The sequence below is a fragment of the Alosa alosa genome, chromosome 6, assembly GCF_017589495.1.
Source record: "Alosa alosa isolate M-15738 ecotype Scorff River chromosome 6, AALO_Geno_1.1, whole genome shotgun sequence".
Lineage (NCBI taxonomy): Eukaryota > Metazoa > Chordata > Actinopteri > Clupeiformes > Clupeidae > Alosa > Alosa alosa.
The window spans coordinates 19359670-19382361 of NC_063194.1; the positions used below are offsets into that span (position 1 = coordinate 19359670).

The 22692-nt window shown below is 44.6% G+C and overlaps 1 protein-coding gene across 1 annotated transcript in view; it reads left to right on the plus strand.

Moving 5' to 3' along the window:
• bptf (bromodomain PHD finger transcription factor) overlaps positions 1-22389 on the plus strand; it is a 30198-nt gene extending 7809 nt beyond the window's left edge. The window contains 28 exon segments of the mRNA XM_048245104.1: positions 867-1037; positions 1146-1285; positions 1540-1889; positions 2472-2603; positions 2972-3101; positions 5408-5546; positions 5640-5960; positions 6134-7638; positions 7641-8095; positions 8686-8810; positions 8969-9097; positions 10072-10222; positions 10414-10453; positions 11458-11686; positions 12223-12390; positions 13256-13392; positions 13556-13670; positions 14771-15030; positions 15184-15445; positions 15842-16944; positions 17067-17149; positions 17272-17497; positions 18149-18477; positions 18593-18766; positions 19026-19218; positions 19666-19750; positions 19944-20130; positions 21674-22389. Coding sequence (XP_048101061.1) covers positions 867-1037; positions 1146-1285; positions 1540-1889; positions 2472-2603; positions 2972-3101; positions 5408-5546; positions 5640-5960; positions 6134-7638; positions 7641-8095; positions 8686-8810; positions 8969-9097; positions 10072-10222; positions 10414-10453; positions 11458-11686; positions 12223-12390; positions 13256-13392; positions 13556-13670; positions 14771-15030; positions 15184-15445; positions 15842-16944; positions 17067-17149; positions 17272-17497; positions 18149-18477; positions 18593-18766; positions 19026-19218; positions 19666-19750; positions 19944-20130; positions 21674-21710 — 7376 coding nt within the window. The 3' untranslated portion in view covers positions 21711-22389.
• The last annotated feature ends 303 nt before the right edge of the window (positions 22390-22692 follow it).

Genomic DNA, 22692 nt, shown 5'->3' on the forward strand with positions numbered 1-22692 from the left:
TAGTTAGAGGCTGCTATTCTTTGTCACAGACATGGAAACTCTTTGAGAATATAATTTTGCAACCTGAACTCTATATCAACATTCCTCACAGTTGTGTAGCACAACCAAGGATTCTATGTTTCAGCATTCTCCTCACTGCTAACACAAAACATCTCCATACAGTGTATTAAAGCCATGTGACAGTACACACACTTTTTAAAGCTAAATATTAAAAGACCTTTTTAAATAAAGCTAAATATATCCTGTATCTATAGTCTTTCCAAATCATTTTCAACCACAGCCACCATCATGTTTTAATATAAATTCAAACACACATACTAACATGTAGACTCAACTCACATTCACATTTTAAAAATCTGGCACAAAAGTAGTGACACTCGCTTTGCTGCCAGCAGTCCCTGGCTCTCTCCACTCCTCCCTCTCAGTCTGTCGTGGCTGGGCTTTTCTCCTCCTGTGCTTTGGGGAACAGCAGCCTCTCTGTTCTTGTGTTTTGCCATTGAGAGCATGTCTGGCACAATAGAAGATCTTACTGCAGTAAGCTTGTGTTTGGTTTAGCAGAAATAAAGCCTTGTTCATCTTCGGGAATGAATGCCATATTCCATTGCAAGTTATTGTCTTTTTTTTTTGGCTGATTACAATGAATTGCTGGTAGTAATTTGTCTCTTATTGTTGTTAACACAGCTCGATTTCATTTTGAGTTAAGAATTTCAATGATCCTGAACTTCCTGTATTACATTTAATTTTCTTCATTCAGGAAAAGCGTCTTTCTTGCATGTTTTTGTAGATTGTTGGTAATTTTTGTCCTCCTGTGGGGTCACTGATGTGAAATCTGATTTCAGTAAATCACCACTCTGTGTCTCCTTCAGATAAGTCCTCAGAGAAAGCATCTCTTGGGGAGGAGAGTGCCGCCCTGCAGTCTGTTGATGAGAATAGCTGCAGCAGCCATGTGTCTGCTTCAGACCCTCCCAGGGGGCCAGAAGAACCTGACCTGGCTGACCGCTCCTCTCGCTCCTCCTTCACCAGCCTTGACGACCAAGGTAACTTTATTTACATAGACTGAAGTTAGCCTTGAACCCTCATCTTGCCCTTTGGTACCACTTACTTCTGAGATCGATGTGCAGAGACTGAACTGTCCATTGTCCCAGGAGAAGGCAAGGCGAATGGAGAGCCTGGGAAGGGTGGCTCTGCCACACGCATAGTGACCCGCCTGCGGAACCCTGACAGTAAGCTGAGCCAGCTCAAGAGTCAACTGGGCCCTACAGACGGCACCAAAACATCCAAAGAGGTGGGTAATGCAGCCTGTAGAAAGAAGTACTTTCACAGTATTTTAATTATCTTACTAGTGAAGCGCCATCTTTGATTGGCCATCACTCACCTCATTTACATCAATAATATGACTGGCTGAAGAGGATGCAGTATGGAACACATAAAAAGCAGAACAATCTGCGTGTGAAATTGTCAGAGGTTCCTCTGTCAATCTAAAGACTGAATCAAATTAAGGACTGCATCCACAAGTGAGATTGTGTTTTCTCCCCTCAGTTTCCTGCATTCGGAGAGGGATCTCGTTTTGGCAGTGTCAGAAAAGACTTGATGCCAAAGGGCAACCTCAACACCTTCTTCAAGCTGGGTCAGGAGGGCAAGTACCGTGTCTACCAGAACCAGTACAGCACCAACACCGTAGCTCTCAATAAGCACCAGCACCGTGAGGACCACGACAAGCGGCGGCACTTATCACACAAGTTCTGCATGACGCCCGCCGGCGAGTTCAAGTGGAACGGCTCAGTTCATGGCTCCAGGGTGCTGACCGTCTCCACGCTGCGCCTTACCATCATCCAGCTGGAAACCAACATCCCTGCACCCTTCCTACACCCAAACTGGGCCTCGCACAGGTAAAGGTGGAGCCCATGGCTTCCCCTTGTATTCCTCATGAGCTAGTTTCCCGTATATGGATTAAGCCTAGCCCTGGACTAAAACAGAACTTCAATGGAGATTCCCATTGTAAAAAGCTTTTAGTCTAAGACTAGGCTTAATCCCTGACTGTTCAACTGGGCGGGATCACATTAGCCAGCGGCAAGCGGCAGGTTTCCTATTGTTCTCTGTGGTTCGACAGCGGAACGGTGGCAACGCTGGTGTAACGCTAGCGTTGAACAAGCTGAGCGTTGAACTTGGTTCAACTTTCAAAGCGCAACGTGAGCGTTGACAAACCGTTTGTGTTGCTTAGGAACGAGACAAAACTTATTATGGTCTGAGCGTTGCGTTACGTTTGCCACTACCTAATGTGATAGGGGCCTTAATGAACGTTTTATGCCGTTTTAAAATGCACATTTTTATTTGGTGATTTTGGTGTACAGTATTTAGTGTATATTTTGTTCAGAGCCGCCTTGGAATGAGAAGTTAAGTGGTTCAGAACTGTAGACTGAGAAGGTTGTTCCACAGCTTGATTTGTTGACGTATGCATTTGAAATCCATAGGACAAACTGGACTAAAGCAGTCCAGATGTGCAGCAAGGCCAGGGAGTTTGCTCTGGCGCTGGCCATCCTGGAGTGTGCCATCAAACCAGTTGTCATGCTGCCAGTGTGGAAGGATGCATTGGGCCACACACGGTGAGAAAATGTAGCTTGGCAACATTGCTTTGTAATCATTGAATTAACTCTTAAACTGAGATAGGACATCCAGGTAGTAAAAATATTCCCTGGGGCAATAATCATCATTTGGCTCAGTTCATGCAGAGGTAACAACATGGAAGGACATGTACTTTCTAAAAGTAGAATTGTGATTGGCTGGTGTGAAGGAAGGTCAAGGGTAATGAATTGGATGCTATCACACTCAGACTCCTGCTGTTCCCCCAGGGCCTCAAAGCCAAAACCATTTAAATGCTGATTGTACAACCCAAAGAGTCACTTTACTCTTTTTATCATACACCTGCAGGTAAATTTGTGTCCTGTATTTAAAATCTATTTCCTTTCCTCAGGCTACATCGCATGACCTCCATGGAGCGTGAGGAGAAAGAGAAAATGAAGAAGAAGGAGAAGAAACTGGAGGATGAGGAGACCTTACAACAGGCCACCTGGGTCAAGTACACATTTCCCATCAAGCATCAGGTACACAAACCTTGGGTTTTTCTCTGAGGAGGAAATTGGCTATTCATGTGTGATGGGTTATTAGGGGTATAATATTCCATTAATCTGTATCAATGTGTGGACTTCACAGCACACTGTGTGGTTGCATAGACGTGACTCATAAACATTGAGGCATGCATGTTTATTTTCGCACCAGTTCCAAATTTTTCTCAGCATGAAATTTCTCTCTTGTACTAAGCTGTAGATGGCGACATGCAGGCTTGTTGCAGTCCACCTAGCATGCTAGTGTTTACACATCTGCCTCTATTTACAGCTTCAATCTAAATGTTATTGCTATCCTTAGTTGTAGCAGGACTTTGGTAGCAGCCAAAGCAGTAGAGGTAGCCTATAGCTCTGATGGCTAAGAAAACCTGCACTCACTCTCCCGTTGGTGGGCCTATCATTGGTGTGGAATGATTTTGGGGCAATTCTCTCAGTTAGCATTATTTACTTAGCTTACCACCGCAATAGAACTACTTCAGATGGAAGTTTTTGACTTGATTGCTGTGTAAATAGCTTAGATTCAGCTGACACTGCCATCTAACTGCCATTATCTAAAGCCATATTGATTGTGGTTTATAAGCAACAGTAGGGAATATTCCAAATACTGGTAGGCTACTTATAACCAAGCCTACTAACTGGACATCCCTGTTACAAAATGTGTAACAGAAATATCACTTCTACTGCCACATGAATTTAAACCGTGTTAAATTCTAAAATGCATCTAGCTAAAGACAGGAGGTTTTAGGGGAGAAAAAAAGACAACATACTAGCTAAGTTTGTGTAGCCTACCTAATTCCACAGTCAGTGTTTCTTCATTGTGTACAGTATGACTTCAGTATTTGACACTAATATAATGTTCAAATTATAACCTATATTTTTTAATTCATGGAAATGCACCAGATTGTGTGAGGATGAATCTTATCATTTCATATCGACAACAGACCAAAGCTTTGAATTGAATCACATCACAGCTAATTATGAAGTATTGAAATAAATAGAATTGTTGTCTTAAAGAATTCAATAATGAATTGTGATGAAACTTGTGATTTACATCTCTAGTGGGTATGTGGGTCTGGCTGTTTTGGAAATCCCAGGAGAAGTAAAATATAAGCAGGGAGATACTTAGGGCCAATCTCAATTCTCTGTTTTACCCCTTCCCCTTCCCCTATCCCTTCATCTTACCCCTAGCCCTTGTCCCTCAAAACCGAGTGGCAAGACATAGGGTTAAAATATTTCCCTTGGAAATGGATACCACTAGCCAACCATAAGGGAGAGCGGGATGATTGAAACACTTGAAGTAACGTAATTTACAGAGATCGTACCACACTAATATTTTGTCACCACCAACCTGTCTTCTGTCAAATAGGCTATCATTGCATTTTCAGCTCGGAATAAAACCGTTCAGGAATTATTTCAACAACAGCAAAACGTGCCTATGTTCGTTCGCAGCCTAACTCCTGGTCCGGGTGAATGAAACAGGGGGACAAGATAAACATGCAGTTTGCTATGTAAACATCCCACAACTCCTTCGATATTTTACAATAATATCCAAATGGTCGTTACTTGACACCAGAAGCAACCGCTACCTGTGCGAGGAGTCGGCAGCAGTAGGCCTATGCAGCATTCATATCAGACGAGCGGTAAAAATTCAGCAAATTTAGCTGCTGTTGGACTTACATTTCTGACATGGTATGCTGCCAATTCGCGGGGTAGGCTATATCAGACATGGAAATATGTAAAATGTGAGACATTCGCGCAAGTAATGACGTGCTGTTAACATTCACAAAACAGCGATTTTTGAAAACTTCCTCATGAAGAACAGGACCTTCAATATATGGTCACAAGATTGAATGCAACATAAAACAATTACCATTTTAATTTTATAATCCTTATTAATGTCAACATTTCATGTCAATGAACCTCTCGGTGTGCTTGTTTTTCCGGTGTGAGCGATGTATGTTGGGTATTTCTCTTACCCCTCGGTTTCAAGTAAGCTCCCGATCTTGCTTGGTTTTAAGGGGTATCTACCCCTTGCCCTTATCCCTACCCCTCGATCGAAATGAGAATTGAGATAGCCCTTCGTCTCACGTGCACGCGCAAAACTAAGGGGAAAGGGGAAGGGGTAAAATAGAGAATTGAGATTGGCCCTTAATCTATGCTTCTCCTTTGTCTCAATGAATGCAAATAGTATCTCGCATTAAATCAAGGCCACCTTAGACAGCCTAGACTGCTTAGTCTCTGCTTCACTGCTTAGGCTGCTCCTCTCTTCCTAACGACCCCTTCAGGTATGGAAGCAGAAAGGGGAGGAGTACAGAGTAACTGGCTATGGAGGCTGGAGCTGGATCAGCAAGACGCACGTCCATCGATTTGTGCCCAAGTTTCCTGGCAACACAAATGTCAATTATCGCAAAAATTTCCCCAGTGGTATGTGATCATTTAAAAAGAACAATTTGTTTAATATTCTCAATGTTAGTCATAGCTTATGACTAGGATAATAATTGATGTGTTTTTTGTTAGATAATAAAGACAAGCAGAAAGAAGAGAAAGACTTGGCAGCCTCAAACACGGACTCCGAAGTCCAGAAGACAGAAGTCTCACCTGAGAGTGCAGCAGAGAAGGATGAGGACCAAAAACCTACCCCTGAATCCCCTGCAGAAGATTCTTCAGTAGAGGAACAGACAAGAAAAGAGAACAACGAAGGGGAGCCACAGACCAAGGATCGAACAGAAGTACAGGAAGAGACTGGGGAGAAGGCCAACGGCCATGCAAAAGAAGAGGAAGCAGAGAAGATGGACGTGGACCCCAGTACACCTGACTACTGCAGTAACAAAGAGAAAGGTATTGAATCTGGTGATGGTTAAAAAAAAAATCCTCTAGATCACAAGACTAATTTTCAGTCGATGAACTGGTGTCTTTCCATAACTATAAATATAGGGATAGCATTATATGTAGTGTTATGTTGTTTATGTCTATGGTTCTGGTAGTAACAATCTTTTATCCTGTTCTTACAGACAAGATAAGCAGGACAGGCTCACCGGCTCCAGGTGAAGAGCATGCCGTGAAGGAGGAGCCAGAGGGGGAGGAAGTGCCCAATCCCAGCAGAGTGGGACCCTCGTTACCCTTCAACCATGACGTGGTGAACGTCAGTGAAGGATTCCAGTTGCGGACCGCCTACAAGAAGAAGGTGAAGACCTCTAAACTGGACGGGCTGCTGGAGAGACGTGTTCGGCAGTTCACCCTGGAGGAGAAGCAGAGACTTGAACGCCTTAAGATGAGCGAACTCGCTGGAAACAAATCTGTGAAGGAAACGTTAAGCAGTCAGGCAAACGTAAGGGTGTCATCAGGTGATACCATAAAGGCAGAAGAAGCAGTCAACACCAAAGAGCAAGAGAAATCCCTGCCAATTCAGGTGGAGGAGAAGGAATCTTTGAATGTAGAGACGGAGAAGGATCCTGTGGTCCAAAGGCTAGAATTTGACCAAGAAGAGGCGAAGGTAAAATCTGGAGTAGCAGCAGAACAGAAAGACAGTGAGAGTACTCCGGCTACTACTGGGGAAATTCAGACCCCATCAGAAACCAGTCAGACACAAATGAACTCTGGGTGTGTAAATGACAATGTTTCGATAGCCTCCACAGCTTCTGATGGTCATGGGAGCAATGATCAGAGCAATGGGAGATCAGAGAGGCCCAGTGAACTTAACGGGGGCTCCCAAGAAGCCCTCAACCCATCTCCCAGCCAGAATGTTACACCAAACTCCCTTATGGAGGCACCAAGCGTTAAGTCTGAAGGGACCGCGCAGATGGTGTTGGGAGAAAATGGTAATAAGCACACGGGTGAAGGTAATGAGCGCTGTGTGGTGAAAGATGAAGGAGAAAGTATGGATGTGCATGAAAGAGATTATGTTAGAACTGAGAACTCGGGGCTTTTGCAGGTCAACGGGAATGAGGCTCCTGTATTTCACAACAAAGCATCAACTCTGATGGACCTAGCTAGCAATGTGACTTCTAACGAAGAGCCCACCACTTTGGGAGGGGGGATTAATGCAAAGGACCCCCTAAAGCCTCTAACAAATGGAGATGCAGTAACTCTGGACTCACGGAAAGAGAACACTAACAGCCTGGAAAACAAAGCCGAGAGGACAGCCACTGAATTGGCCTCTGACTGCCCGATTCCTCAAAAGGTATCTCGTCTGGAGAATAATGTGGATGAGGCATCTGCTGACTCTACTGTAACATCTTCTGCTCTTGAAGGTCGCACAGAAACTCCAGATACGACCAAGATGGAGGTAGACGTCACCAAGCTAAAACAACTGGCACCCTCTCCGGTGACTTCCATGGAGGAGTCCAGCCTCAGCAGTGATGCTGCAGAGAATGGTGGCGGCAACAGCAGTGGCAGCAGCAACTCGGTGGAACGCAAAACAACGCTTACACAGGTCACCACAACAACCACCACCTCCAGCACCACAACGGTATCCACGGTGCAGATCGACGAGGTCACCAGTAGTAGCAGTGTACCGCCGGTACCTGAGCCGAAGTCGAGGCCAGCAGCACCACATCCACTCTCACCACCACCACCACTGTTACCAAAGTCACAAACCCAGCCTCCGGAACAGTAGTCACAGATCAGAAGAAAGCCGTTGTCTCTGTGACCGTCACAAACACCAAGTCTGGTCCCTCAGGCTCATCTACGACCTCCATGACTGTGAGCAAAGAGTATTCCACCAGGGACCGAGTAAGGCTACTCAAGTTCTCGCGCTCAAAGAAGTCTCGTTCGGGAACAGCCTTACCTTCGTACCGCAAGTTTATTACCAAGAGTAGCAAGAAGAGCATTTTTGTTTTGCCCAATGATGATCTGAGAAAAATGGCTAGGCGAGGAGGTATTCGTGAGGTGCCCATCTTCAACTACAATGCCAAGCCTGCCCTAGATATCTGGCCTTACCCTTCTCCCAGGCCTACATTTAGCATTACCTGGAGGTTAGTATGAAATGCACATACCATACACACTTTGGTTCTGCTTAGTTAAAAAGGCCAAGGGTGTATTCATATTTGGCAAACTGTGGCAAATGTTCTAGGCGAGCATGTCTTCTCTGAAAAGTTCCATTTGAATCATTTTGCGTAAACATTCTATTTCCATGGTAACCCTTATTCCAACTTCCCTATATGTTCACGTAGAACTAATTCCTCCAACTGTTTGTGAGTGTTTGCAAAGGTTTGCCGAGAACTCACGGTTTGCAAACGTTAACAAACATTCGTCTGTGTTTGTACGACTCAGGACTGTTTGTTCAACACTGTTGCTCTTTGTTCAGCTGCCTGGTGAAGGCTTAACAATTTGTATTTGTATTTTGCCATGTGCTGCTAAAGACATAACACTATTTTTCTAGTCTATTGTTTGCTGTAGGTGAAATAATGTTGTTTATGGCAAAGTCACTGACCGGAGTTATGCAAATGGCTTAATGCAAAATGTATCTGTTTCAACACAATCTATGTCATGTAGTGCTGTTTGACCATACAGTAGCATGAATTTAATAAGAAGTACAACTGCTAATGTAGAGTGTTTGCCACAGGTATCGCTTGCAGACAGTGAGGTCCCTTGCAGGGGTCAGCCTCATGCTAAGGCTGCTGTGGGCTTGTCTGAGGTGGGACGACATGGGGGTAAAGCCAGCCCCTGCTGTGGGCACCACCCGCACGGGTGAGTGCATTCATCAGTCTGTGGTGGTGGTGATAATGTGTTGATGTGTTATTATTGCTGTGGTATTGAATTCACACAGGCCTACTATGGCTATATTTAGAAGGGAGGAGACCGAAGACAAATGGGGAAACTGCTTATTTCCTTCCTTTACTTCACAGAGACTTCAGACACTGAGATCACCACAACAGAGATCATCAAGCGTAGAGATGTGGGGCCTTATGGCATCCGCTCAGAGTACTGCATCCGCAAGATCATTTGTCCCATCGGGGTCCCAGACACACCTAAAGGTAGCATGAAAGAAAGGATGTGTTGTTGTTGTTATTATTATTATTATTATTATTATTATTATTAATAAAAGTTTTTTTTTTCCTGCATCAGCACAGGCAGACTTGATATTGAATATAATCTTGCAGAATGAGCCCATGTTGAATATAAGTCATTAAGTCACATCTTATAAGCTGCATGGTTGTATTGTTTGCACTTGGCGTGTACATCAGTGTAAACCAGTGTAAATGCTATAAAATGCCACCCATGGAGACAATATTCACTCATTGAATGCCAAGCTGTTTTCGGGAGCTTTGTCCTAGAGTGCCAGCAATCTAGACCATTGTTGATGATTTTTGTACAGCCACAGTATATTCTGTGTTATAGCTATGAACACATACAATGGCTCGTTTAAAAGGTGAGACTTTAAGCTCTCGGTGGGTGCAAACCGTGTATTTCTACACGCCTCTGTTCCTGAGAAATCCCAAGCTAGACAGTGGCTAGTTTTCATCAAAATCGCTGTTTTTTTCTAGAAATGGAGATATAATGTCTTTCATGAAATATGAAGTGTTGCCTGTTACTTACTTGTGTAAACTTTCCGGAAGTGATCAGCGGAACCTGGCGGTGACTGCCACCTAGTGATAGACCCGCGAAAATGGCCTGGTTTTGACCTGACGTGCATGTGTCACTGATTCGACCCAAAGCGGCAACCGAGTTATGATAAAATGTCCAGATTGTGCCTTTTCATGAGTTTTCGATCGTCATATATTTCATTTCCATTAATCACAGAGTTCCCAAAATCACATATAAGGTGTGTTAGAGTGTCTAGTTTCGTAATTTAAAAAAAAAAAGCTAAAAACGTAATATTACGTTTTTGGCACTCAACATACGTTTTGTTAACTCATTATCAGATCATGTATAATCATATTTGGGAATTGTCAGTTTCTTCTTTGAGGAAGCAACATTTAACCCAGGTGAGGCTCTTTCCCTCCCACAGAGTCTCCTACACCCCAGAGGAAGGGCCTTCGCTCCAGTGCTCTGCGACCCAAGAAGCCGGAGCCGACCAAGCAGACGGGCCCGGTGGTGGTGGAGACCTGGGTGGCTGAGGAGGACCTGGAGCTCTGGGAGATCAGAGCATTTGCTGAAAGGTAAAATGGCCGGAGTCTGCCTCAGTTGTATTTATGAAAAGAGAGAATGAAGTGAAGTGGTTACCTTTAGATTTGGTACAGTGTGGAATTGAAACAATGAAATCATGTAGTAGAATTGCACAAATACTGTATCAGTTGAACTGTACTTGAGCAGCTCTAATCTTATTTCTCATTTTATTTTCCTGTGGCAGGGTGGAACGGGAAAAGGTGCAGTCGTCTGAACAGGCTAAGGTTAGTGTGTTGAAGAAAGCAGAAGAGTTCAAGGCCCAATTGGAAGCTCAGCTAAAGCACCAGAGATTGGCCGCCCAGCAGGTGGGAAAATCAGACTGTTTCCCCCGCGCATCTGTGTGGACTGGAAGCTCCCCCCCTTCACCAAATTGGGGTGTGGGGAGAATGCCTCTAACCATGGCTGTCTGGGGCAACTTTCCAATGGGCCTTTTGTTCGTATTGGTCATTTATTGGAAACGGGGGCATGAATGTGACCTTGTCATTTGCATGAACTGCTTTTGTTCATGGGTTTGCTACTATAGTTTTCATGGGCTAAAGCAGTGGTTCTCAAAGTGGGGTCTGGGGCCCCCTAGGGGTCCTCAACCCATTGCCAAGGGATACGCGAAAGAATTTACTTTAAATTATGAAGTTGTGGTTTATCACTTTAAAAATTCATATGTACAGATGATGACCCTTTTCACCAATAAAACAAGTAAATTGTGTATATTTGTTCCCAGCCAAATTTAAATTTATTTTGAATCTGTTAACAAAGAAACCATTCCCATTGCTGCTTAGATGGTTTATTTGCTAACTAGCTAACTGATGAATGTAGAGACTTGTTTGTCAGACCATGTTGACAAGTAATGCCAAATCTAAAGTTGCCAGAAAACACATGGTGAACCTGGCTACAACTTCAGAGAATACAAATGGCACATGCTTCATTTTTACGATGACAAATATTTTCTCCCCCACAGGGGGTCCTTGGAACCAAAGCGATTGAGAACCTCTGGGCTAAAGCATAATCTGTAAACTAGGGCTGTGCAATTAACAGAGTATTCATTTCAATTATGATTTTGGCTTCTGAAAAACATATGTAGCTAAATTCTGTGTTGCAGTGATGTTTTGGAAATTCAAAAATATATGTTATATACGCATTATATGTCTTTGCACTACTACCTGTCCTTTTTTGCACCACTCTGCAAGTCTCCACAGCAGTGGCCATATAAACCCTTTGGTTGTGATTGCAGAAGCGCCTGGAACAGCAGAAGCCAGGGGCAGTTGGCACCACCGCCGCCCCCTCCACACCCACCACTGGCACCCCCCAGAAGATCACTGTGGGCTCCCTCACGGGCACAGTCACCCCCGGGACCAAAGTGGTTCTGGCCACTAAGATGGGCACACCTGTGACATTCCAGCAGAACAAGAACTTCCAGCAATCGTTTGCCACCTGGGTCAAGCAGGGGCAGACTAGTCAAGGTCAGTTCATGTTGCTGTTAACGTTTGGGTGGTGTGTTTGTGAATAAGTGTCCTTACAGGGTTGTAGAAAGTGTTCACCGTGAGCATAATTCTGTTTGCCTTGCTTTATTATTGTTTCTTTCATTTGCTTGTGATGGTGTGGTTTTCGTGTTTTATTTTTTTTTTCTGATTGGTCGGTCTGGCTGTCATTTTCGCTGCTTAAATTTGTTTACAGTTTTGTGGTCATCATCTTCATGGTCGTGCCCAGTGAAAGCTTAGGACACTTGCTTGGCGACATTAGAATCCAGTGGTGTCCACTCTGGAGTCCCAAATGAGGCCACTCTTTTCCTAAGACAGACTTTAAAGCAACCACAAACAGACAAATAGATCGGCATTGTCCAAGCATCCACTGGAATAAAACCTCAAATGGAAATCCCCATTCAAAAATCCATCAGTCCACATTGTAAATGGAAGTGGACACCACTGCCTCTATAGACTCGTCTCAAACCGTTGTCATATTCAGGTGTGACAGTGGGTGTGTGACGTGTATCTTTCAGCGTCCACCAGCCCTGTCGCTACAGTAGTGGGCAGCGTGACCACCTCTGGGCAAGCGTTCCAGGTGGCGGCCGCACCGGTGTCCATGGCCGGCAAAGTGATCACTGCCACTCTGCCCTTGCCAACCAGCGGAAAGATAGTCACTGTCAATGTGCCGTCCACGCAAGGAGGTAATGGCCGGCCTGACATACCAGTGGGACACCATTTTGAGATTACTTAAAGGAAGTTCATTTGCCTTCTACCCCAGAGTTCAATAAGAGGATATATATCCGCCTTTAACGAGCCTATAGGCTAACTGGTCTAGCTCACTTTTATTGAATTATGCTAAGCTAGGCTAACAATGTCAGACTGGGTTATTGTACGCACAGAGAAGAGAAGGATATGTATCCTCTTGTGTAACTCTGGGGTAGACGGCAAATAAGGTTATTTTCCAAAAAGTTGGTGTGTTCCTTTAAACTAGACTTGACCGCATACATAGAGGGCCCTGCTGGGTCAATGCTGCATCTTTATTTAGAGAATAGACAGAATTGCACAGATGTCTGGACGATTTCGTTGAATTGAACAATTGGAAAATGTTCCCTGTGTTGCTGTCATTTGTATTTATGTCCATTTTTGAGCAAATATTGGATCCTGTGCTTGCACACATGGTTTTGAATGTCGCTACTCTGAACATAAATAGGAGCTTTTGAATGCTTGCTGGTTTTGCAGTCTATTTGTGAACAGACTGCTTTTGTAAAACAAGGCATGCTAATGTTTTGTTTTCAGACAAATATAGCTCAGAGGTCCTACTGAGAATTCTATGCTGAAAATCCCTAAAAGTCTTGAACTAACCACCCAGACCATTAGTCAGGCTTGAAAGCCTCTGTCTAGTGAAAGCATCCCTGCATATTTCTCCTTCTTTCATGGGTGAACAGAAAGCACCAGAGTGCTCTCATCCAACAGCCTCTGTCAGATGAATGTGAAAGTCTGGTGACTGTGACTGTGTGTGGCCTGCTGTGGTCCAGGCTGGTTCAGCACTGTTCTCTGTTTGTGCAGGTGTGGTCCAGGTGCAGCAGAAGGTGGTGGGCATCATCCCCAGCAGCAGCCCGGGTACTGCCCAGTCCTTCACCGCTTTCCAGCCCCGCACAGCCACCATCAACATCCAGCCCAACACCGTCACCTCCACACAGCAGGTAGACACACACACACACACACACACACACACACACACACACACTTCAAACATGATGCTGCCATGTAAACAAATGACAAGTTATATTGAACACACACAAGTCCTAAAGTATAAGAGGCAAATTACCAGTCAATTTTACATAAAAGTTTCATTTTTCTACATAGGTGATCACCACAGGAACCCCCCTCCGTCCCGGTATGACGGTGATCCGCTCACCCCTGCAACAGGCCACCACGCTGGGCAAAACCATTATCCGCACACCCCTGGTTGTCCAGCAAGGTATACTTTTGTATTCCATCTACGGTATATCAAGGAGGTTTTTTTTTATTTTATTATAAAACTGATAGTTCCGGTCCTTGATTATGATTGGTTGAATCGTGTTCGATGCCATTGTATATTTTCCCTATATAGCATGACTGAGACCGCATTTCGTTCTATATTAATGCGCTTAGAATGCATAACGGTTAAAATTCAAAGTTGCTGAGCAACAGTTCCGATAAGAATCTACTAGCGGTGGAACTATTCTATGGGGACTCCGCAGAAGAATGGACATTTGTAGATGAAATAGCTTTTAAATTTCATGATTATTTGTTTATTTTGTATCAATTTTTAATGTTTTATATGTGGTAGCCGTTTTATAAAAACGTAGCGTAGCGAAATACAGTTTCTGTCGTGTTTTATTTGCCATTTTGTAAAATCTCATTGATTTCTGTTGGAAGACTCATTGCACGCTGATATTACTGTGCCACAGTCTATGCTTCAGGCTCAAATATTGAGCGGAAGTTTATACGTGGTTGTGAGGTGTCTGAAAAAATAGTTCCACAATAGCAAATAAGATGGCTGGAAATCATACATTGCGCCGATATATTTGATTTTAATAATCAACGAACACCACTAACCACTTGGTGAGTTGCACAGTTTTGAAAACAAACTTTAAGGGTTGTTTTAAGGACATGTTTGTGCATGCCTGTAGGCAGCCACTCTGAAGCGGTAAAGGCGATTCAAAACAAGTCAGAAAAGTCGAGACGGGACCAATCGTGTCCACCACTCTAGTTCATCCAAAACAAACCAGAAAAGGGACTCAAAGTGCTAAATACCGGAATTTTCCTTTTTTATCAAAGTATTTGATAGTGGTAAGGCTATAACAGCATACATCTTCGCCTTTATCTTACGGCATTGTCCATTTCTTGTGTCACTCTCTATCATGTGCATATGTCCTAAAACTGAAATGAAATGTTACCATATTGTAATGTTGCCATATTTTACAGCCATTATTGTGTGCATTTTGTTAATTGTACCACACCCTTGTAAATTTATTATTTGTAGCGGTAATTTGTAGTGGATTGAAGCAAACATATTCGGCTCCTTGTGTCCTCCAGGTCAGACACAGCAGGTGGTCACTCAGATCATCCGCGGCCAGCCAGTGTCCACTGCTGTGACCAGCTCCAGTGCCAGTACCATGCTGGCGGGTGGCGGCGTGCAAAGGATGGCGGGAGCCATGGCCTCCCCGCGTGCTGTGACTCCTGCCACCCCCGTTCAGTCTCCGGGGCCCCAAGTGGCCCAGCCTGGCCCCAGGCCCCAGCAGGCCCAGGTCAAACTGACACTGGCTCAGCTCACGCAGCTTACCCAGGGAGCACAGGTGAGAACAGGCGCCCACTGGGCAATACCATGTTTTAAGGTAGTTTTACTGTTCAGTGTTTTATTAACCTTAACTGATATTTTATTTTATTGAGTCATCATCTCCATGGTTCTGTTTGCTTCCTTCTAAAAGTGTCTGTGTGTTTGCGATCAGGGTGGAAATCAGGGTCTGACCGTGGTGATTCAGGGTCAGGGCCAGACGACTGGTCAGTTGCAGCTCATCCCCGCCGGCGTGACGGTCATCCCCAGCCCGGGGCAGCAGCTCATGCAGGCGGCCATGCCCAATGGCCAGGTGCAGCGCTTCCTCTTCACGCCCATGCCACCCACGCCCAGCCCAGCCTCCACACAGGCGGCCACCCCCACGCCCGCAACCAGCATCCCTGCTGCCCCTGCCACCTCCACAGCTGCAGTTCCAGGTCAGCACTCACTTTACCCAACACCACACGGGAGTCCAAAGCAAAGGACTGGCACATGGTTGGACTAGAAATTATTGGCACATGGTTGGATGTGAAATTAGTGGCATCAAAGAAGAGATTTTGGATTTTGGTGGTCATTAGCTTAAAGCGGTCATTAGCTTATTCATTATTTGATTAAGGCCATGGAGATAGAGAGAATTTGTTTTTTTAACATGTGTGTTTGAATGTTGACATCATTTGCAAAGGTGTTAAATGTAGTTGAGATTAGATGATGCTTACATTACCAATGGAGGAATTAGTGGGCATTCCAGATAATGGTCAATACAATTATTTGAAATTTGAAGAAAGTAGGTTTGGTATTTGGTAATTTATTCTTTGATCTTTCTCCTCCTCCAGGTCTTCAGCCTGATCAGAGAGTGTTGCAGCCTCAACCTGCCTCCTCTGGACCCCCTCCCCTCGGCCCGATGCAGCCCCCCCCACAGATGGCTGTCCCCACCCAGGCCCCTGTCCCGACACCCATCCCAGCGTCTGTGCCGGCACTTGCCCCCACACCCTCCTCGATGTCCATGTCTGTTTCTCCAGTATCCTCACTGCCTCCAGCCCAGGTTCTCGCCCAGACTCCCAGCTCTGTCCCCGTGTCTGTCCCCGTGTCTGTACCTGTGTCTGTCCCTGTGTCTGTCCAGCAGCAGCCTCAGTTTGTGGCCCAGCCACAGCTCCAGTTCCAGCACCAATCCCTGCAATCCCTGCAACCCCAGCAGCAGCAGCAGCAGCAGCAGCAGCAGCAGCAGCAGCAGCTGGCACAGGTGCAGGTGTCCACAGCAGCAGCCCACACTCTGGGCACCTTTACGGTCGCCTCGACGATGGGCCAGACAGTGGTCAGCCAGGCCCAGCTTCAGGTCCAGCCTCGGCCGGTCCTGGCTGCGGCTCCTGCTGCCGCCCCTGCCCCTGTGCCCGTCCACGCCCAGGTGCAGGTCCAGGCTTCCTCCTTGCAGCAGCAGCAGCCCCAGCCCCAGGCGACAGCGGGGACAGCTCACCCCCTCCAGGCTCAGGTCCAGGTGCAGGTGCGCCCGTCACTGCAGCTCCACCAGCAGCTCATCGCCGTGCCAGGCATCCAGCAGCAGGTGCTCTCCCAGATCCAGAGCCAGGTGGCCGCCCAGCTGCAGCAGCAAGGCGGCGGCGTCCCCCAGCAGATCAAGCTCCAGCTGCCCATCACCATCCAGCAGCAGCCTGCCGCCGCTTCCCCTGTCCAGCAGCAACATCATCATCATCATCATCAACAGCAGCAGCAGCAGCAGCAACAGACAGTGGTCAGCGTCGGGGGCCAGGTGCAGAACGTGGTCACCATCCAGGCGGCCAGCGTACAGGAGCAGCTCCAGCGCATGCAGCAGCTGAGGGACCAGCAGCAGCAGCTGCAGCTGAAGAAGAGGCAGCAGCAGGAGGCCAAGAGGGAGCAGCAGGCCCAGCAGGCCACCAGCCAGGGAGACCTCCTCCAGAAGCAGGTAGGACAGGGACAGGGATGGGGCACACTAAGGGCTTTGGTTAAAGAGGTGGAGATACACACGAGTGCACTAGAATGAATTCATGCTCTTGATTTTGACGTGATTGCCTTTGTGTTCTGCAGGTGGTGATGAAGCAGAATGCAGTTATAGAGCACTTAAAACAGAAGAAGACTGTTTCCCCTGAGGAGAGAGAGGAAAACCAGAGGTACATAATGGACACATGGCCTCTCAATTTAAAGTCTATCCAACTGTGGATTTGCCTACCCATGTCTACCCGTCATTTGTTTATTTAGCCAATCTGCTAACTTTTTTGGGTTGTCTTCCCAGGATGATCGTGTGCAACCAGGTGATGAAGTTCATCCTGGACAAGATTGACAAGGACGAGAAGCAGGCAGCTAAGAAGAGGAAGCGGGAGGAGTCGGTGGAGCAGAAGCGCAGCAAGCAGAACGCCTCCAAACTCTCCGCACTGCTCTACAAGCACAAGGAGCAGCTCAAGGCTGAGATCCTCAAGAAGAGAGCCCTGCTAGACAAGGACCTGCAGATAGAAGTGCAGGTAAGGAGCAAGTAGTCAACACTATGTGTCACGGCAAACGCCCCTTCTCGTCGGTGGTCAGGCGGAACGAATTATCACTCACCTGTGTGCAGTCGAGCCTTACCGTTACCTTTTACCGTTTACCTTTATGACTATTTACTCTTGAAAATGTGGAGTACCTTTGATTATAATGTGTTAATGGACGTTAGGGGTAGTGTTCGTGAAATAACGCTACCCCTCTGATGTTAGATGTTTGTACCTTCAGTAGACCTTCAAAACCTGTATAATTTATATGCTCAGATAATTTGTACACAAAATAAGAGCATGTCTTAATGTTAACAAGATGGGTACACATTTTGTGGGTTGGTGGTGAAAGATTGAAACACATCTTGGTGACTTGTGTGTAGAAGTTGATATGATTATATCCTTGGATTTCACATTACACCTACCATAATATGAAAAGGCTCAGTGATCATTTTAATGTCTTCTGAGGCCATGTATGTGTCTAGCCTGACAAACATACTTCATCTGAGTGGATATGTTGATTGCTGGACCTGACCATGCCTGCATTTCATGACTTAAAGACTATTGCATGTGGCTGATTATTTAGGCCACAGATCATCATCAGTCCCACAAAGTCGTCATCCATTTTGTTCCATTGTCATTCATCAGGACGAGCTACGCAAAGACCTGGGCCGGATGCGGCGAGAGAAGGAGCGAGCCCAGGCTGCCTCGGCCCAGGCAGCACAGGCAGCCACAGCAGCAGCAGCAGCAGCCAGCACGCAGGCAGCCAGCGCACTCTCCTCGTCCTCCACCCCAACCTCGTCCTCCTCTACGTTCACCTCGCCGTCCGCAGGCCACAAGCGGAAGCGTGACGACGAGCGGGAGTCTCCATCGTCCGGCAAACACAAGAAGAAGAAGATGATTTCCACTACCTCAAAGGATCCCAAGAAGGACACCAAGCTTTATTGTGTCTGCAAAACACCCTATGACCAAGCAAAGTAAGCATGCTAGTGCACTCACAGCCAACCTAATGAGACTACAGTAGCATTATTAAGGAAGTTGTTCTGAGAACAAAATTGCCAGTTGCCCAGCTCAAACATTTCTTTGTCACAGGTTCTACATTGGCTGTGACCTTTGTTCCAACTGGTTTCATGGCAATTGTGTTGGTATCACTGAAAAGGAGGCCAGAAAAATGGAGGACTACGTTTGCAGTGATTGCAAAAGGCAGCAAGAAGGTAGTACTGAGGAGCTGTACTGCATCTGTCGGACACCGTACGATGAAGCCCAGTAAGTATTTGTGCAAAATGGGAAATGTGAAGAAATGATTCAAGTTTGTGACTTTCTGTACGGTAATTATAGGCCCAAGAGTTTAGCTAGAGTTGGTTTATAGATCGCCTATGCCGTGCTGTGGTCTCCTATACTCTGAACTTGAACTCTCCTATTTGATGCTTAAGATACAACCTCTTTGATGCTCTGGAATGCTAACTTTGCATCTTGATGTTTTTAACCCAGTGTTTTTTTATCAACTTTACTTTGTTTCTTGTAGATTCTACATTGGCTGTGACCGATGCCAGAACTGGTACCATGGTCGCTGCGTGGGCATTCTGCAGAGTGAAGCCACGGAGATTGATGAATATGTGTGCCCGCAGTGCCAGTCCACGGAAGATGCCATGACCGTTCTCACGCCGCTCACAGACAAGGATTACGAAGGCTTGAAAAGAATATTACGCTGCTTACAGGTGAAGACATACTGCTGCATGTATTCCTCCTCATCTGCACTCCCATATTGCTCATTTGTGTTCATCAATCTTTTTTGCTAATATGTTTTTCAACGTGCCATATTTCTTAACCAAGGCTTTTAGGAAAAGATTCATCAGTTTATCAGTTAGTTTAGTCATTTTGTGGAATATCAGGTCTTTTTTAATAAATTTTTATATGGTTGTGTGATTATACAGGACACTAAGAATTTTAATTGACCTTTAATACATATATGGATGTTGGTATTTTCAGTGCTGATCTGTAGAAGGGTTGAATGAGAGTAGAACAACTGACAGATTTAGAAAGAAAGTTTAAAAGTACATAATCAATATAACTGGTTTTGTACCATCTCTGCCATTGGACTGGTCAGTGGTCTTTTCCGTCAATGTATCGTTGATTGATCAGCGATGTTTCTTTTTTTCAACTAGGCCCACAAAATGGGCTGGCCGTTCTTGGAGCCAGTGGACCCCAATGATGCTCCTGATTACTACGGTGTCATTAAGGAACCAATGGGTATGGATATTCTTTCCCACCGTCTTTACGGTCTTCCTTGTGCTTTCAGAAAGGTGTTTTCCTCTTAGAGTAAATTGGACTGCTGTTGAACCTAAAGAAATATTTAATAAGACACATGTAGCTATATATTCCCAGTTTGTATAAAATCTTGAAGATGGTTGTAGACTTAAAACCATCCACTGTATTGTCTCAGATCTGTCCACAATGGAGGAGCGACTACAGAGGCGGTATTACAGCAAACTGACTGAATTCGTAGCGGACATGACCAAAATCTTCGACAACTGCCGCTACTACAACCCAAACGACTCGCCGTTTTACCAGTGCGCCGAGGTGCTGGAGTCCTTCTTTGTTCAGAAACTCAAAGCATTCAAAGCAAGCAGGTAAGACAAAGTGTTCCTCAGTGGCATCCTTAGAACCATTCCGTTCTAAGCTGGGGGGGCCTGTTTGGCCACCTTTGCAATACATAAAGAAAAGGGGATCTTCGGGATCACTTCTTCACTCCTCTCTCTGCATCACGTGTACATTTTATCATCTCCTTCACCTGTACTTTTTTATCGTTCTTTTCACCTTCCCATGTAGTTTGTACAGCAGTGTAGTTTTGTAGTTTGTGCATCTCTTACCCCTTAACACTGAATGAATTTCATATAATTGCATCTCATTCTGTTTCTCAGATTCAATTCCTGGCTCTCTCTATCATGCTCATGTGACAAAGAACACAAATGCATGGCTGTGGTCTTTTTGCATCGTCATTGGTTTTGTTTGTTTGTGTGTGTGTGTGTGTGTGTGTGTGTAAGCATTTTGCATCTCTCCCTATTTGTGTCTGCCTTGCATTTGTGTCACCTGCATGTAATGTGTCCCCACCCATTCTTCTCTGTTGCAGATTGTCATAAGTCATGCCCATTATGACGTTATGTTCTGGACTCAGAGCTGGATGCCAGGGGTCAACTTCTAGTTTCAAATCATGGGACTTGTTTCATAAACAGAGGAAATATCTATGTGATTTCATATTTAAGAACCATTTCAGCTTTTGTGTTTTGTTTTAATTTCTGAAAGTCACCCATTACACTCTTTCAAAACAAAACAAAACAAAAATACTGTTTCGTAAGAATAAGCCTAACTCCAAAGATGCCTTCTATGACAATCACTGTGTGGCAGCCATGTTGACTAAGCTACGTGGAAGACAGATGTAATCAAGGGATATGCTTTTGACTTGTTTCTATGTTTCTCATCTCGTGTCTCATGTCAACCTCTAATAACAGTACCAGTAAAGTTAACAATATTTTGTTTGTCTTTGCTTAAACTCATCAGTGAAGAAACATTTATTTTGAAACTCATAACTTAATATTTAATGCAATTGATTTGTTTTTCCGTTTTTGTTAAGTTGACCCTGATTGACCCTGACCTGAAGTTGTACATTTTATTGTGAGATCATTATCAAATAGGTTTTGCCATCTTAGCTCTTCCTCCCTGGACTGAATTATGTCTTACCAAAAAAATAACAGATCTTACATGAATAAATGTTCAGTAGGCATGGTTTTAATTGAATAAATACCATTGCTGACTAGTTTTTTTTTTGACAATTTTAGATTTTTTGCATTTTAATTGTAAATAGGCCTCTACAACAGATTATGCAGAACCTCAAAACCTTTTGGAAAGATTGTTTTAGGTTTGAAAGGACTTTTGTGGTCAATAAATATTTGTTTATCTTCATCATGTCTTGGATCCCTCCTATCATTGCACATCACTGTAATAACTGAAAAAGGCATTCCCAATGGATTACAGCAACATGGCTGCTCAAGTGACCCCAGACCATCCATTATTTTCATCCTTTTTGTTTACTTCTACTTCTTTGTTGTGTAATCCTGTTTTAAGTCAATAAAGACATTATTTCTCAGCTTTGCTTTTCCCCCCCATGCTCTCTAGGTCTCATAACAACAAACTACAACCTTCAGCCTCTTAGAACGCACTGCACCCCATTTCGCGCCCTAAAAAAATCGTAATAAAGCAAGAATTTGATTCTTGAACTGTTGGTTGGTGGTGGACCCAGACCCCTGTGACGTTGGTGCTCCACTCTTCCCTGACCCTCCGGCCTGCCTATGGCCTCCTTTCACGGCTGCCGCGTCTTGGATCCCGTTCCAAAGTTGAGCAGCATGGCTGACCCCTCAGGCTGGTGACCAGCCCTGTATCCCTCCCTTTCTGTTTGTCAACACAGGTTTGGGATTGATGACACCCTGTGGAGAGATAAAAATGCCACTTCAGGAAATTGATTTTCTCTAAATGAGCTTATGTTAAAGTTAACTTATGAAACTTCTCAGTCTTTTTGAAATGATGTGTCTACATTGAAAAGATTTTTGATGCCTGGATTTCAGACTTAATTTCCCCCTATTCTACCTGGAGCTGACTAAACATGCAAAAGCAAATGTACTTGGGTAATGCACCCTAGTATGGACTTATTCCTCCAGAAAATGTGGTCTTTGTAGATTGGGGGCATAGGGAGACTATGAGGCTTTAAACCACAATGTGAGGTTGAACTTGGCCTGTTTGTAAAACTTGTCAATTTTTTTCAATATTCTTTTTTCTAATACAGCTGAAAAATATTGGTGTATATGAAACATAATAAATGAAGACTTGAACTCTTACACTGATGAAAACAATGTTTTTATTTACCTGGTACATTTGTCCATCAGAATTTACCTATAATTCTATTATATCATGATATGGTTATGTATATGGTTATGTGATTTAGCAGATGCTTTTGTCCAAAGTCACTTACAAATAAAAACACAATACAATAGTTAAACAATTAACAGTGAACAGTTTTAAAGTGTTGGTCAGACTAAAAGAAAATAGCCATTTTATAATATCAATGATCAATAGCCAAATGAAAATAAACAAATACCATATATACACAATATACAGACCAAACCTCATAAGAACCACTT